This window comes from Elgaria multicarinata, chromosome 11, assembly GCF_023053635.1.
Source record: "Elgaria multicarinata webbii isolate HBS135686 ecotype San Diego chromosome 11, rElgMul1.1.pri, whole genome shotgun sequence".
Classification (NCBI taxonomy): domain Eukaryota; kingdom Metazoa; phylum Chordata; class Lepidosauria; order Squamata; family Anguidae; genus Elgaria; species Elgaria multicarinata.
The window spans coordinates 38653508-38671727 of record NC_086181.1 but is presented as its reverse complement, the minus strand read 5'-3'; the positions used below and the strand labels follow the sequence as shown (position 1 = coordinate 38671727).

Sequence of the window (18220 nt, the reverse complement as noted above, 5' to 3'; positions counted from 1 at the left end):
TATCCCTAAACACTTTCTAAATGGTAAGGTGTGTATCTCACTATGGGAGAATGCGATCACATAGGCTGGATGATGTAACAGGTCTTGAAGCTCACACAGCTATAATATCTGTGTCCTAGATTCTGCACGTTTTCCTATTCACAGCAATGCTTTTTCAAAAACAAAACAAAAATAAAAACGTATTTTTTCCAAAGGGAAAAGAGAGAGAGAGTTATGAATAGCAGTACTAGAAGTTTAAGAAAAAGGGATTTTGATACAAAGCCAGATAAATATAAACACTTATCAAAGAATTATGTGGGTTTGAAGAATAAACATATTGGGAATGTAGGGGGAAAAGAAGAGATGGGGAGGCAAAATGTAGAATCGGTAGAAAACATTGAAATAAAAAGAGTTAGTGCCCTTTTACTTTGGAATTTGTTCTGAAACATATTACAAGCAAAATGGTTTTCCTGATAGCTTGTAAGCTGATTTATCAGGGTGTTTTGTTCCATATATATATATATATATATATATATATATATATATATCTTCATTTCAGATAATGCACACTTCTCCAATGGATGGATGGATATTACCCACAGCCACACTGTCTAATTGCACAAATCAATAACAGCAAAAACTAAAAGGTACTTTGGTCCTAGTTTGGAATAATATCTCAAGACGATTTTCAGGATGTTTTATTCCTCTTCCTCCTATCAGATAATGTGCACCACTCCAAACTTAGGACAATATTGAACTGGAACTAGCCTCACAGTGAGCAAATCTTTTAGAGTTTTCCACGAACCTCCTTCTAGGGTAGAGTGCAAAGACAGCACAAAGTTTAAAGGACATAACCGGTTTTGTTGTTAATGTGGCCATATTGTCCGTATACAAGACTCTGTGCATTTCGCTTTTCATAGCAACCAAATGTAGGAGCAAATCATTCATTCATATCTTTACAAAATATATATATCCTCCTCCGCCCGCCCCCAAAAGATCTAAACAGCTTGCTGACATATAAGCAGAAAGAATCTGTAAAATCAAATTGACACTAATGAGACACTTGGTGGGAAGCGTGGAGATCCTTACAATGGAAGCGTAATCAACTCCTGAGAAGGGTGTTTATCAAATGAAATTATACTGAACACATAATTGATATGAGATGCAATCGCACCAATGATGACTTTATTTGGCTGGTGCCACTCATGTGGGATGGGGAGTGGATCAGTCGGTTCACACTTCATAGTCGATGCTGTGCACACTTGGTGAGGAAGGAGGAAAACTGCCAACAGTAGTAGCAACATCACAAAGCCCGAACTCTTGAAGTCAAGTCTTTCCTCTAATTGTGGATTGTTTTCTTTCTCTCTCTAGAGCACCATTATTCCAAGCTGCTTTGTGGCTGGTTTAAAGAAGGTGTCTTGGGTAAAGGCTATATTAGCTCAATGGATATACTTCTTAAAGAGGCTGGTGTCACCCTTAGCCTCAAAGTCTCTTCTAAAATTATACCTTGAATGCCAGTCAAGAGACAGTTATTTCAAGCCTCATCTATACAACAAAAAGTAGAACAATACAAATCTAGTGACAAAGCCCTGCCTGCAGCAACAACCTAATGGCACAACACAGTTCTTTTATTTATTTGTGATATAAACATGGTTGAGTCTTTCTAGTTCCTTCTGGAAAGCCGCAGGTGCCATACCCAGGCAAATCAATTAGAGTCATTTTAATAATTACAGGGTTGATAATCACTTCTGTAATGTTTTTGGACTCCCTGTCATATCATTAGTACTAGAACTGCAGAGACAAACATTATTGTCACAAGTTATTTGTTTGTAGTGGGACAGGAACTGGTCAGTGAGTTCAGAATAACCTAAAGTGATCTTTAGGTTAGATGTCACAGAGAAAGAAATGGTTCATCTTTGGAAAACCAGTGAAAATGCTTCATTTATTTGATCTTAGAGTTTCTTTGGATAGTAGTTTTCTGAACACCAGGCTGGATAAGGGATGCATACATCTATTTTAAAGGTGTCACAGTTATGATCAGCAATAAAAGCAAACACAGGAAACTGTCTTATACTGTGTCAGACAATTGGTCCATCTAGCCCAGAAGTTTTTTCTCTGCAGAGCAACTTCCATCTCTCCCACGCAAAACTGAGGACTACATGCTGGACTCATAGCAACATCCCAAATCTCATGCCCCACAGAAAAGAAATATATTTTCCTCCTCTGTGTTTAGGCTTTAAAATCTTTCTAAAAATTGGTAACCTCCCTCTTAATACATATTAATTTATTTTAAAATATTTGACTCCATTAGTCCATGTCACCCTTTTTGACCACCCTCATCCCAGAATGTTCCCTCCTCTTCCCAAATGTCCCTCCCTCCTCTGGCATACCGTATTTCTTCGATTCTAAGATGCACTTTTCCCCCTAAATAAACAGCTCTAAAAATGGAGTGTGTCTTAGAATCGATGCAATACGGTAAGAGGAAAAGAGGAAGCTCCTGCAGCAGCCTCAAGCCATGCAAGCGAGGAGGAGCTGCTTGGGTAAGCACCTGGTTTTTTGTTAGTCAAATTTATTCGTAAGTCCCATCGATTTCCATGGGACTTACTCGCATGTCGTCATCCCCTGGTGCACAGACAAGTAAAGGGCGGGACTGGAGAGTTAAGCATTTTAGCTCCTTAATTGCGTCTTCTACTCTCTCTCCCCTCCAGAAAATATTGTTTACTCTTTGTTTCAACGCCCCCCTTCTTCCCGCGCAAACGGCGGTTTCTTCTCTCACAGAGGGAAAAAAGAAAACGACACAACCAAGAGAAGAAAGCGCGGAGGGGGGGGGAGGAGGTTGTCTGGGCAGTGAGAGAAGTATTTCTTCGATTCTAAGATGCCCTTTTTCCCCAAATAAACATCTCTAAAAATGGGGTGCGTCTTCGAATCGATGGCATCTTAGAATCGAAGAAATACGGTAGCTTGTTTGTTCCTAAACTGGACTTGACTTCTTTTCATGCAGTCAACATTTTGGTCTACTTATCTTTTCTTCCAGACATGGGGATTTCTAAACCACAACCTCACCTTTCTATAACCTGGTCCTAAAGCTTGCTGCAGTTCAGATTTAACCAAATTTGAAGTAGACCCCTAATTATTATGAAATGATACTGATGTCCATAGTTGAATTAGGCCCCTCCACACACCCCATCTCCCATTTACATCAAAGTCACAAATTTTGCTTTACAGACTCCCAAGAATAAATCATTCAAGAGTAAAATGTGTTTATTTGATTTATTAACCAAGAAGACAACAGATAGATTCTCTGGAGCAGGATCTTTAATGCTTATTCCTAAAGATCCATACCCGACCAGTGTCGTGGAAATCAAGAACATCACAAAATTACTGATTCATATGCTTCATTTTATATACACATCACAACCCCTTCATTTGTTAGCAATGTAGGAGGAGAACAGGTGTGATCCTTCAACACATAAAGAGCAGACTAGGGCCACAGCTAGACCTAAGGTTTATCCTGGGATCATCCAGGGTTCGCCCCTGCCTGAGCACTGGATCCCCTGTGTGTCACCTAGATGAACAGGTTTGACCCCTGGATGATCTCGGGATAAACCTTAGGTCTAGCTGTGGCCCAAGTTCAGACTTCACAGTTCAGTAACTGAAAAATCAAACAGAATAAAGACAGATTCTAAATAAGAACCTTGCTATTTCTAGTCGAAAAACTTGTTTCCAATGGTGAACAACCAGATGCTTGTGTATGAAGCCCACAAGTATGGCATGACAGCAACAATCTTCTGCCATTATTGTTTTTCAACAACAGGTAAGTTGGAAACATTCTGCCTCTGATCCAGGAGGCAGTATAGGATCACCATGAAAAGTTGCCATTGGCTTTACATGCTATGAACTTGTCTAATCTCTACTTCAAGCCTTTAACACCACTTTTTAAGACTTTATCCTTATCAGCTGGTCCCTTTTATTCAACTCAGGCTGCACCAAAATTATGTAGCATTTGGGGAAAAAGATGCAACCTAACAACCCAGCACTGGAGGCCAGGATAGAGAAGATCTCCACAGCTACCATGTATTTCCCTCTTGTGCTCAGGTAGGTTGGGACAAAGGACACCCATACACTGCAAAAACCCAACATACTGAAGGTGATGAACTTGGCTTCATTGAAACTGTTGGGTAACCTTCTGGCTAAAAATGCCACAGTGAAGCTGAGGGTGGCGAGAATACCCATGAAGCCAAAGACACAATAAAACATAGCAACAGATCCTTCATTACAGTTTGTTATGATTTCTTCAGACAGTGAATAGATGTCCACATCTGGAAATGGGGGAGAAATAACCAGCCAAAGGATGCAAATTCCTCCTTGAAGAAAGGAACAGGAAAAGACAATAATATGGGCCAAACTTTTCCCCACCCATTTTTTAAAAATGTTTCCAGGCTTGGCAGCCATGAAAACCAAAACCACTGTAATGGTTTTGGCCAAAATAGAAGAAACAGCAATGGTAAAGACAATCCCAAAACCTGTTTGTCGGAGGAGGCAGGTCACTTTATTGGGTTTTCCGATGAACAGCAAAGAGCAGAGGAAGCAGTGCTGGAGGGAAATGAGGAGAACATAGGAAAGGCTCCTATTATTGGCTTTTACAATGGGAGTATCCCTGTATTTAATGAATATTCCAAGCACCAGAGATGTGATCACAGAGAAGAAAAGAGCCAAAGAAGCTAAAACAATTCCCAAAGTTTCTTCAAAATGGAGAAAGTTTAAAATCTTTTTGACACATTGGTCTTGGGCCTTGTTTGGAAAGTGATCTCCTGGGCAACTGGCACAATTCTCCATGTCTGAAAGAGCAGTAGATATCTTGTTAAGTCTGCAATCCCATATCCACCTAGCAGAGATTAAGACCTAATGCTAGCAACGGGATCCATAGGATTGTGCTATAAATCAACTATATTCAATACAATAAAAAACCCTACACTTTATTAAAAAGACAAAAAGAAAAAGAAAATCAAGAAGATCATTATTTTAAAGTCCAAGTTGATATCCTGGTGATATCTGTAAACCGCCCAGAGAGCCCTGGTTATGGGAGTGGTATATAAGTGAAATAAATAAATAAATAAATAAAAAATCCTGGTAATCGCCCCGGGATCATCCCTGAGTGTCCATATGACGCACAGGGCATCCCGGGAGCAGGGAGGGAAGATCCCTCCTTTGGCCAGGGATATCACCTTACAGTTGTAGCCCACTTTTTCTGGGTACAGATTGTGTGGCCCATCATCACTGGTATGTCCCGGCTCCTCATGAGTAAACATGCGGAGCCAGGAACCGGGCACGGAGCTCCTCAGGAGCTCTGTGCCCATCAGGGGTGGGATGGGGGGACCTGTCATTCGAGTGCTCGTGTGCTCCTTTACCTTTAAAATGAAAAATTCAAAACGGTGGCCATGATGTTGCATGCCACGTGTAGATAAGGGTGACAGTCTCACGATCATATAATCATGAGATGTTCGCCCTCCACCCACCTCGACTAGCCATGCCCCAAATGAAATGGAACATTGAGAAACAATAGTTTTCTTCCAGTACAAGAAGAATACAAGAAATGAAATGAAATAGAAAGCCATAACTGTGACTACAAATAGACCACCAACTTCTTTTCTGAAGTCACTTTTTTCCCCTTTTTTTGGGCAGAGGTGTTTTGCATTTTTTCTTTAAACTGCTCTTACTCAAAAATTCACCAATCTTCCTGAAAATGTCAGGAAGTGTAGAAGAAGCACATCTTTCTAAGAACTGAAACTGTCAGAAATTTTGTAAAGGTTATTACAATGCTCCTAATAGTCATTGAACATGGTGGAATGCTGAATTTACTGATTAATAGGGATGTGCTCCGCTTCTAATCGGACCGTAGAAGCAGGAGCGGAGCGGGGGGGCTTCGCCTGCCCTTAAGGCGGAGGCGAAGAGGATTGGGGGGCCGGCGGAGCGTGGCGAAGAGGATCGAGGTGAAGGCGGATCCTTCGCCTTGATCTGGAGCTCCGCCGGAAAGGTAAGTGGGGTTTACCGGGCCCTGCCGCTGTCGCCCATGTGGCGACGGCGGCAGGGCCCGGTAATCCCCCCCGCCCTCCTCTCCTTTACCTGCCTCCGTCCGCGGTCCATCAGCGTCTTCAATTGAGCCCGTGGATCCAGCAGGAAGTCTGGGCCGCTTGCGGCCCAGACTTCCTGGTGGAACCGCGGGCTCAATTGAAGATGGTGACGGACCACGGACGGAGGCAGGTAAGATCCCCCTCTCCCTTGGTCCCTTGCCGGGCTCTGCCGCCATCACCGCATGGGCGGCGATGGCGGCAGGGCCCGGTAACCCTCCCTATGGGGGGGGAACGGAGCTCCGATCCGGATCCGGAGCTCCGAGCGGAGCGGAGTAGGCATAGGCGGAGTGGGGGTGGGGCGGAGCGGCCCGATCCGAAAATGGCAGATCTGAAAGTGAAGCTGAGTGGGGGATCCGTGCACACCCCTACTGATTAATCTTAATGTGACTGTAACTGCTGTGGCCGTTATAATTCTTCCCAGTAATAAGATGTAGCCTGAAAAGTGTTGAGCTCAAACAATATTTGCAAAACTGAATGGAATCAGAATACCAATATACCTTTCCAGCATAGGGTAGGGTGACCATATGAAAAGGAGGACAGGGCTCCTGTATCTTTAACAGTTGCATAGATAAGAGAATTTCAGCAGGCATCATTTGTATGCATACAGCACCTGGTGAAATTCCCTCTTCATCACAACAGTTAAAGCTGCAGGAGCCCTGCCCTCTTTTGTATCTGGTCAAGAGGGAAGGGCTCCTGCAGCTTTAACTGTTGTGATGAAGAGAGAATTTCACCAGGTGCTGCATGCATACAAATGATACCTGCTGAAATTCCCTTTGCATCTTTAACAGATACAGAAGCCCTATCCTACTTTTCATATAGTCAGACGCAAACAATAGGAGAAAGGCATTATAGAAAAAAAATACTTTCTTTAACTTTACTTTCATAATTAGCTAGGGCAAATTTAGTCCATCAAGTCTCAGAGAATGTTCTTTATGAGTTCTTAATAATGCCACATTTCCTACCCTCCTGGTTTGAGATCATCCCATCAGGACACAGTGTACAGTCATAGCAGCAAAATTTCTCCCCTTCTTTCTTCTTCTTGCTGTAACCAGGAAGGCAATTGGTATTACACAGAGAAAAGGGGGGGACCTGTTCTTGAAGAAAGAGAGAATTTCACATTGAGAAAATATTTAAAACATGTTGCCTTGCAGTTAATCGACTGATAAGCAAAACAGGCCTGATGATAATCTCACCCAACAGCACATCAGTGACCCATTAAATGAGTACTACCCTAACTATGATTGTAACTTGTGAAGAATATTTTTTCCATACTTGCCAGATGATCTGGCTCACTAGCCAGAAAGATTTTTATTATTTATTTATTTATTTATTTATTTCATTTCATTTCATTTCATTTCTACACCGCCCAATAGCCAACACGCTTGGGGCGGTTCACAAAAATGAAAAGATAAAAAATTAAAAATGCCAGCCCAAACTCACAATATTATCCTTGTCCATCACAAACCGTTAGGGATGTTTTGTAAGGGCTTTTCCTGTCATGGTTTAAGTTAGAGCAGTACACAATGAACCTTTCAAAATTCTCCACTCTATTTGTGTGCAGCAAAATTGGGGTGGCAATTTCACTTAGGACATGGCTAGACAAGGGCTTATCCCAGGGGTCATCCTGGGATCTTCCCTGTGCATCCACATGACACACAGGGGATCCCAGGAGCAGGGAGGGATGATCCCTGCCTTTCCCTGGGATATCGCCCTACCCGTTTTTCTTGATTTTTCCATGGTCTCGGGATGATCCCGAGACTGTGGAACATGTGGTGAGGGCCTGGGAAGTGGGCACGGAACTCCTCAGGAACTCTGTGCCCATCAGGGGTGGAGTGGGGGGAGCACGAGGTTGTTATTTTTTACAAACACTTACATTTTTTGCAGGAGCACTCCTGCACTCTACTCGGATTAAAACAAACAAATAAAATGGCGGCTGTGATGTTCTCTTCCTTCCTGGACATCACGCACCACATGTAGATAAGGGCAACGATCTCGCAATCATAAAATCGCGAGATCATCACCCTCCACCCCTCTCGTCTAGCCATACCCCTATTTGCCTTAGAGCTACTGCTGATACTTGAGAATCTGCCATCATTTCCCAACCTGAGTTAACTCTTTGTGCCACTCAATTCTTTCTTCATCAAGGGTGAACATGTTAGCTGGAAGAACCTGAGAATCCACCTTTCCCACTTTCACTCTGAGATAGGAGCCATTAGGGAAAGTGACCAAGTTTATAATGTCGAAGTGAGATGATAATTCTCCATGTTCATTAAATGCAACCTCTTCTCCAGCACTGTTGTTGAATGAGATCCTCTGAAGCAATGAATGGAGCTGCATGGAGAGAGAAATAAAAGTCAAAGAGCCTAACACGTGTTAAAATAGTCTCAATGTCCTTGATGCTTTTTCTTTAGGAAAGACCCAGCATATGAATGTAACTATTTTCCTTTCAAATGATGGACAATAACCTGCATTTCATCTCTCTAAATTGGGAGCATGGACACACAAATGGAAAATGTGGTGCAGTATAACCAAGTGTTAAGTGATGCACATTGGGGCAAAAAAGCCCAACTTCTAGTATAACCTGATGGGATCTAAGCTAGTGGTGATTGATCAAGAAAGAGATCTTGTGGCTGTGGTGGACAGTTCAATGAAAATGTCAATCCAGTGTGAGTGGCCACTATAAATAAGGCAAACTCCATATTAGGCATAATTAGAAAAGGAATTGGGAGTAAAACCGCCACTATCATATTGCCTTTATATGAATCCATGGTGTAATCACATTTAGAATACTGTGGACAGTACGTTTAACCACATGTTAAAAAGGATATTGTAGAACTGGAAAAAGTGCAGAAAAGGGCAACTAAAAATGATCAAGCGGGTGGAATATTTTCCCTGTGATGGAAGCTGTGATTGTTTAGCTTGGAAAAAAAGGAGGTTAAGGGGAGACCTGATAGAGGTGTAGAAAATTATTCATCGTGTGGAGAATGAAGCTGATTGGTGAGAGATTCAGGACAGATAAAAGGAAGTACTTCTTCACTCATGCATATTTAAACTATGAAATTCACTACCTCAAGATGTAGTAATGGCCATCAATTTGGATGGCTTTAAAAGGAGGGTGTTGGATATATTCTTGGAGGAGAAGGCTTTCAATGGCTACTAGTCCTGCTGGCTATGTGCTAACTCCAGTATCAGTAGAGATACACCTGTTGCTAGGAAACATAGGCAGGAAGGACCTGTTGCATTTGTGTCCTGCTTGTGGGTTCCTGGTTGGCAGCTGGTTGACCAATGGACAAGATGGAACCTTGGACTGATCCAGCATGGCTCTTATCTTCGTAATAAACAAGAGAGTGGTGATACATGAATCACTGTAGCTTTATCAATTGATATTGCTGAAACAACTTCCAAAATTACACAACATGAATGTGTAATTCAGCAATAGGGATGTGTGAGAAATTCACTCTGTCAAGTTTCTTTTTTATAGATTTACCCAATTCACACCTTCTGGACCTGAACACAGCCCAAACCCAATTTGCACCTGCAAATCCATACCTATCCGCAATTGCAATACATTCTGCAAAAGTAAATAAAAATGAAATGAAATGCATTTGAGAACAGGCACACATTTGAAAAATGTGCAAAGGAGAATGCATACATTTTCAAAATGTGTACAAGTGTGTTTTAGTAAATGGTAGCATGTGTCCTTAAATGCATACAGTATAAAAAATGGGTATGCATTTACACACACACCTTTTGAGTCTAACGCCTTCAGATTTGCACCTGTGGGTAAAGTAAAAGAAGGCCTTCTTGGTGGTAACTTCCTGGCTCTGGAGCTTCCTGAAGAGGGTTCACATCATTATTATTATTATTATTATTATTATTATTATTATTATTATTATTATTATTCAAGCAGTCCTTTGGTATGTAAGTGGGTTTATTGGGTGGGATGCAGTTTTTACATTGTTTTTGTTGTGCTTTAATGTATTCAACTTGTTATTGTTTTTTATCAAGTTTTATTTCTGAATGTAAGCCACCCTGAGTGCCATTTTCTTTTGCAGAATGGTGGGATACAAATCGATCAAGAAACTAACAAATAAACAGCATACAATGAGGTTGACCTCAAAAAACCCTGACAATCTTCAACAATCTTCTCTATTTGGCTATAAACATATTATTGTCACATTACTATGTGGTTACTGGTGATGAAAGAATATGAAGACATGACTGAGATAGAAGGGTGGTGTGTATAGAATTTGAGATTCAGCTGTATACTGACTATAGTTGCATGTCTCACCACTGCCTGGTATCCAGGTCATGACTATAGATGATTGTAAGATGAGAAATTACCTGCCAGGGTTCTATATCTATAGGGACTAGTCTTCTTTCCTCCTTCATTTCTCTGTGTCTGGATCTAGATAAGCATGTGATGTGCAAGGCATATGCCAGAGCATAGACAGCATTATAGATATTGTAGCTGTGACCAGTCATGGTCATTTCAAAAAAAGGCCCAGGAAGGTCTGCCAACCTCTCCTCTCCAGTGCAGGTTACATCTGTTGGTTCATGATAATTTGGCATGAAACAGTCAAATGCTTGCTCCCAAAACTCTGTGATAAAGCCATCTCCTTTTGCACTATAAGGATTTATATTCTGAAGAAATTGTTGGAAGCCTAGGGGCTCCTCTGAGTGAACATTGAAGGAAATAGCACCATGGAACAGTTGGATGTCCCACATTTTAAGTAATACATGGTATGCAAAATCAATCTGGGCTGTTGTAATCCACACCTTACCAATAGATGTTTTCTCTTTAAATTTTATCCCACTCAGAATGGCTGCCAACCATCTGATTATTGCAGTAGCTCCATACAAAACAACAGCTTTGGCTTTTTTCTTCCCCAAAACCGGAATACTATTCAAAATGTAATTGTTCATTTCACCAATGTTCCATATAGGTATATCACTTGGAACTCTATTTGTGAAGGCTGAACAGATTCCATTCTTGGAAAGCATTGGTTCCAAGACCTTCAAGAAATGTTCTCCACCATCATCATCCGAAATCATGAGCCCGACCCATTTCCATCTGAAATGCATAAGTAATTGGACAATTCCAAAGTACTGAATAGCTTCTTTAGGACACATATGGTAAAAGGAAGAGAAATTGGTCTGGTCATTCATTAGTGGTTGAATGGAGCCATATGAGAACTAGGAAAAGAATAAAGAAAGAAAATTAACAACTATTGTACAGTAAGTATAGTTGGAGTACCTGGAGACCTTTTCAAACAGTGGCTACCATCAACACAACATTTGTAAACCGCCCAGACAGAGTAAATTACATTTCAGACCATTACGATCAAATATGCATTTACCTGTGAGTTTCATAGTTGACATTAGCACTTCCAATGCTTTGAAAGCTTCCTCTCCAATCTCCATTCAGATTTGGACTTATATCCATCCTTCATGATATGTATTTCATTTTAGAAAACTTCTCTCTCTCTCTCTCTCTCCCCTCCACTATTGACATACAAACCTCCTTAGAGCTTCACTTCTTAGAATACTAACCACATCAAAATTGAAGTAATACCCAGGCTGTAGCTAGACCTAAGGTATCCCAGGATCATCCCAGGTTCGTCCCTGCCTGAGCGCTGGATGCCCTGTGTGGCACTTAGATGAACAGGTTTGACCCCAGGACAATCCTGGGATAAACCTTAGGTCTAGCTATGGCCCAAGTCTCTGGCTCTAAACTCCATATACGTGAACTATTGGTACTCACATTATACCTCAATACAGCTGGAGATATTTCACCTACATTTGTTTTTTCAACTTTACCTCTCTCTTTTTATGAATAATACAATTTCTCCCATGAGGGGAGGGGGTGTCCCTGAATGTAAGATTTGTGGAAATTCCCCAGGTACTCTATCCTGAGATCCTACCTGTGGAATCTTGTAAAGACCTACGATATCTGCCATGTGTGAGGAAGTATGAAAGGTGAGTCCTCCAATTATTCCTATTAGTTTTTTCTGGATCTCACATTTGTAGTTGGGGACAAATCTATGTGATTTGAAAAGCAAGTCCAAAGTGGTACGGTAGGTCATCCTTGCATCAAAGTAGCTGTCATAGATCTGGAACCCAAGAGTGGCGTTGGGCAAAATCTTAGGATTCTCATTGATCTCATGGATGGCAAACACCAAGGCCTGGATGTGCTGGTAGAACTTTGGCACCACTCTACAAGAGAAGATCCAGCAAACAGAATGAAAAAAAAAGGCACAATCCAGCAAAGATTGTCAAAATTAGGTCCCTTTGGCCACAAAGGAAATGTATCATACTTACATCACCTTCACAGTTCTCACAGGATAACATATATAAATGGTATTTCTGAGGTAAGGAACATCTCAGCCTTTATCCCAAACAGTAATTATAATATATCAAATCACATACACTGTGGAAACATCTACATAACTGAAAGAGTATTTTCTTAAACATTGCCTTCAACATCTCCAGTATTTTTATCTGAACATTCAGTTTTTCTTTCACTAGTAGGTGCAATGGTAACAAAAAATGATTTTTTCTCCTTTAAAAATATTTTGACTACAATGATTACCTAGTATTGTTTATTTCAAAATGTCCGCTATAAAGATTTACTACAATATAATCAAAATGGTCTTCCAAAAACAATCACAATAGTAATAATGAGACCAGTACAAATTTGCCACTTGCATCAAGCAACAAATCTATTTATTCTAAAGTGCTTTCCCCCATTGTTCCACATGGGGAATGATTTTGTCCCTTCTAACCTTGAGATGAAGTTAAGGATGGGGCTACTTTTCAAGACAAGAAGACAGTGAATGGAAGGCTGGCTATTCAGTTGCAGAGTGTAAAACCAAGTGAAAACATGCCCACTCACTCTCATGAGTACAGGCATGGAAGAGCCACCCACCAGTTTTTCAGGGCTAAGTAGGAATTTTTTGAGGTGTCCCCACAGTTAGCTAATGAGATCATCTGTTGTGCCTAGTTCATGCTATCATTGGGTAAGATGCTTGCTTGTACATGCTTTAGCCAATTGGTTTAATCCGGCATGGGCTTGGAGGGGCTTTATTATAGGCTGCCTTGGTGAATAGCCTGAGACATCTGTACAATGAAGAGCCACTCATCCTAACAGCTCCTCACAGCTAGCCAGCATGAATATATACAGAAGGTTGGCTACCTTCAGCCTCGGGGAGTCACATCCCACCTTGGGCCCTTACAATCATGGGAGTATGTTATTTCCTCAACACCCTTTTTTGTGTGCTAGTGAGGTAGTGAGGTAGCAAGCTGATTTGGCGCTCAGACACAGGGTATAATAACTTTCTGAAGAATAGTAGCCACCAATTTAGATGGCTTTAAAAGGGCGTTGGATAAATTCTTGGAGGCGAAGACTATCAATGGCTACTAGCCCTGATGGTTGCATGCTATCTCCACTATTTGAGGCAGCAAGCCCATGTGTAGCAGTTGCTGGGGAACATGGGGGGGAGGGTGCTGTTGCACCATGTCCTGCTTGTTCATCCCTGGCCGATTGCTGGTGGGTCACTGTATGAACAGAGAGATGGACCCTTGGTCTGATCCAGTATGGCACTTCTTATATTCTAAGGTTCTTAAGAACAGGGGATGCACTAAAATATTTTTATCCTGGGGTTCACTGCTTTCCCCCCCTCATTGTAGATTATGTTAAATTAAATAAACATGTGTCCATTTAATCTTGTCTTCATTCCTTGGGGTAGGGGGAGAGATGCTACAGCAACATGTTCTCCCCTATGTGGAATCATTCAAGCTGCTCATTACATTCCAATCAAATGCAGATGCTTTCCACCACTTCAAAATGAAATTTCAGCTACATAACTTTACATATCCAAACTCTCTAGTGATTTTCACCTTTGGCTGTTTTCCTCTAGTTGTCCTCAAAACCTATACCAATGAGAATAATCAGTGAGACTGTCAGTAACCCCCTGAACCCACTAAGAATTACTTATGAATAGGCATATATAGGATTGCACTGTGAGATTTTCTTTCTTTAATTCATGATTTTATTACATTGTTAAACATGGTCTTCCTTTTTATTGCCTGTCTTATTCACCAGCTTCCCCTCTAAGTAAAATAGAAAGGACCATATAAGTCAGGATTCTTTACAGTGGGATACCGAGCTTCTCTTCCGAAGGGTGGTTCTTAAAGGTAACATCAGGTAAAAGAATTTCAATATGAGACACAATCCCTCCAAAGATGATTTCATTTGACTGGTGCCACTCATGCCTGATATGTTCAGGATCATTCCCGGTGCAGTTTAAATGCTGTGCTTTACAAGGCATGTGAAGGAGCAGTAGAAGAATCAGAAACCTCATCTTCCTGATGGCAAGATTTCTTTTGGGATCTGGACTTGCTTCTAAGAATCTATAGCACAGGTGGGCAGAATTCACTCTTATTAGCTCTACTTTGTTACTAGAAACCCAAATTCCATCAGCCAGAGACAACTGCAAAATATAGTCATTTAGAATTAAAAAACAACCTGAGTGTGATGTTTTACTGCTTATGCCTCTGTTATTATTAAGTATAAGGTGTTAAGTTTTGCAGAGTTTAAATTAAGTACTCATTCTGTGTTTGTTGCAGATTGGTAAGTATAGGTCATAGAAGAGTTAATGAGTGCTGGATGGAAGGAGAGTGCTGATTGGCTGTGAGAAGGGGAGGAGTCAGAGGACTGTGTATGGTGGCAGTGGAAGAGAGAAGGTTGGGTTAAAGGTGCTGATCTGTGCTGATGTGTAGGGGCCTAAGCGGAAGTAGGCAGGCCACAGGGACAGAGTTGGCATCTCTAGTAGGGATGTGCATGGACACCCCTCCCCCGATCCTCTTCACTCCCAATCTGCAAATTGTGGATTGGGCCCACTCCATCCTGCCTCGATCCACCTAGGGTCCACTCTGCTCCGCTGCGGAGCTCCGGCTCCAAATCAGAGCTCCGCAGCGGTGGGGAGTGGCGCCAGGTAAGGCCCCCTCCCTCCTCCCCTTTACCTGTGCCCATCCCAGCTCGGCCCAGCTTCACTAGAGCCCGCGGCTCAACCAGGAACTGTAGGCCCCGATTGCAGCCTACACTTCCTGGTTGAGCCGCGGGCTTTAGTGAAGCTGGCGACAGGCCGTGACGGACGCAGGCAAAAAAACCCTCCCCCTTACCTGGCTCTGCAGTGGCGGCGGCGGCAGGGCCAGGTAGCCCCCTCCCTCCTCCCCCTTACCTGCATCCATCCGTGGACCTGTGGCTTCTTCAACTGAGCCCAAGGACTCAAACAGGAAGACCAGGCTGCAGTTGCGGCCTAGTTTTACTGTTTGAGTCCTTGGGCTCAGTTGAAGCAGCTGCGGGACCGCGGACGGATGCAGGTAAGATCCCCCTCCCCCTTGCCCCCTTACCTGGCTCTGCCGCCATCACTGCATGGGCGGCAGTGACAGTGGCAGGGCCAAGTAAACCCCCTTTACCTTTTTTGCGGAGCTCCGGATTGAGGTGAATGATCCGCCTTCACCTCGAACTACTCCGCAACGCTCTGCTGCTCCCCCGATCCTCTTCGCCTCCGCCTTAAGGGGAGGCAAAGCCCCCTGATCCGCTTCTGCTTCTCTGGTCCAAGGAGAAGCAGAGCACATCCCTAATCTCTAGCCCTGAGGAATGCACCTGAGCTGGGTCCTTTAGAGTCACAAAAGAAGTAAAGTGATCCAGAAGTAAACCCAGTGGAGGGTGGGAGTCACACTGAGCATATCCCAACCCTAGAAATTTGTATTCAGTGCTGGAACTGAACTCCACTCATAGCCCTCTGCACAAAAGTCCACTCCTAAGCATTCTTAAATTCAGTTACATAACTTAGGTTGTAAAAGTCATTTTCTGTTGGAACAAGAAAACATTACTGATCTACTTAAAATCACCCAGAGATTACCCAGTAGATCCTGATTTACCTTCTGGCCACTTTTCATCTACAGCATAGTCATTACCACCAATCTGGTTTGGAGGGCTCACTCTGACAACAGATCCCTTACCTTCAACATCAATGGGATTTCTGAAGAATTTCAGTCAATAGTCACTGATTTGAAACCTGAACAATTCAACAAAAAGGGATTGAGAAATGCTTTGAGCTCTTCAGTCCCTAACTTTACATGTGAATGATACAGTAGGCTTTATTTGACCATTTCAGATTCACATAATCCCTCCTTCCAAGAAAGCCATTGCAACTTTAGGTAGATGAATCAACAGCAGTCAGTTGGATAATTACAGGGTAGATAATCACTAGTTCAAAAATGTTTTGAACTTGGGGGGGGGGGGCAATCCAAAATCACAGCCTTTACCATCTTCTCCCCAGAGACATAATGTGCAGAATAAGTATGAAAAGAAACAACAGGAGCTACAAAACTTTATTGTTTATCAACCAATCAGGCCATGCACATACAGAAACATGATAAAACACTCTTCTCGGCCAGAGGAAATACCAGAATACAAAGTGCTAATGGAAGGGTTAAAAAACAGCAAGTTAAAATATTTCTTAATCCTAGGCAATATTTGCTAACATATGATATTATATTGACAAATTTAGGCCTAATCTACACCTGCAGGCCTTCCAGGACAGGGGAGCGAGGATCTCGGGCTGTCCAGCTTCCGGGATTGTCCCCCAGGATCCTAATGCCAGCGCGTCCTCCAGAAGTGGACATTCTGGCATGGTGGGGTTTTGCTTTTAAAGAGAGGAGACATTGCACAATTGTGCAGGCACAATCCTGCACCAATTTTTTTTAAAACAAAACAAAACAAAACAAAACAAAAAACAACAATCTGAAAACTCGGTGCTGAAAACTGCTGAGACCCATCCTAGGAATGGCAAAAATGCTCCCCCCTCACCCCCGATGGCCATGGACTCCCCATGCAAAGCTCTATGCCTGTTGGGTGAACCCCGCTACTTGCAGGGAGGAGGGATGGACCTGGGAGTAAGTGCTGCACCACCCGCGGACCTTGAGATCTCCCAGGACCATGGGAAAAACCCAGTCCCAGTTACCCCAGGACAACTGAGAGCTTTTCTCTGTGATGGCCATCTCTACAGCATACACACACTCGAAAACCTGCACACTGACCAAAACACTGTGTCCCTTCCTTCTCATTTAAAAGTCTTCCTCACTGGATCAGTGGCTGACGGAAGCAGGGATATCTAGCATTCCTCTAGAGGCAAAAAATATAGTTTTCTGAAGAGACAGTGCCCTAATCCTTCCTTCTTCTCCTTGTGGCTTCCAGAGTGCTTCCATTGAGCTGTTTCTGATGCAGAAAGTGGGACCTGGAGCACTTCTGCTGGTGGGGCAGGGGTTAGAATAGTGCAGGAATAGGATAGGCATTATTTCCTAACTCAAATACTTCTTTGAGCCTAGCATCACATGCCTCTGAAGTTTGTTTCTTGCCCTGACACTGGCCAGCTTTGCTGGCATTATATGTTGGAAGCCTACATAAGCACACGTGATTTGCACCTTTCATATGGGAAGTTCTTCGCCGATCTGTTGAGATGTTCTTTGGCTTATCTCTACATTTGTTTCTTTGTAGGAAAAGCCTTCATATCTCCTCCAGTGTTTGCTTTAGGTGAACTCTGGTGTCAATGTAAAGATCAGTGGACAAATGCATAATATCCTTCCTGCAAATCCCCAGTTTCAGTTGGTACAGTTCAAGGATGTTGACAAGGTGCTTCGACAAGTCCGCGCAACCACCTCTGTACTGGACACATGCTCTTCTTGGCTAATAAAAGCCAGTAGGGATGGAACAGCTGGCTGGGCCAAGGAAGTGATTAATGCCTCTCTGCGAGAGGAAATGGTCCTAGGCTGTCTGAAAGAGGTGGTAGTGAGACCACTCCTGAAGAAAACTTCCTTGGACTTGGAAAATCGTAGTAACTACAGGCCCGTAGCAAATGTTCCATTCCTGGGCAAGGTCCTTGAGCGGGTGGTTGTGGGCCAGCTCCAGACACTCTTGGATGAGACTGATTATCTGAATCCATTTCAGTCGGGTTTCAGGCCTGGTTTTGGCACAGAAACAGCCTTGGTCTATGATGACCTATGTCGGGAGAAAGACAGGGGGAGTGTGACTCTGTTGATTC

General features: G+C 42.6%; 1 protein-coding gene across 1 annotated transcript; it reads right to left on the bottom strand.

The window, feature by feature from the left end:
- Positions 1-3915: 3915 nt before the first annotated feature.
- LOC134405798 (vomeronasal type-2 receptor 26-like) lies at positions 3916-11243 on the bottom strand. Its single transcript, XM_063137050.1, has 4 exons — positions 10455-11243; positions 8214-8441; positions 7073-7199; positions 3916-4817 (listed from the first exon to the last, which is right to left on the bottom strand). The coding sequence occupies exons 1-4, from the start codon at positions 11241-11243 to the stop codon at positions 3916-3918; spliced, it is 2046 nt and encodes a 681-aa protein (XP_062993120.1).
- Between the last annotated feature and the right edge of the window lie 6977 nt (positions 11244-18220).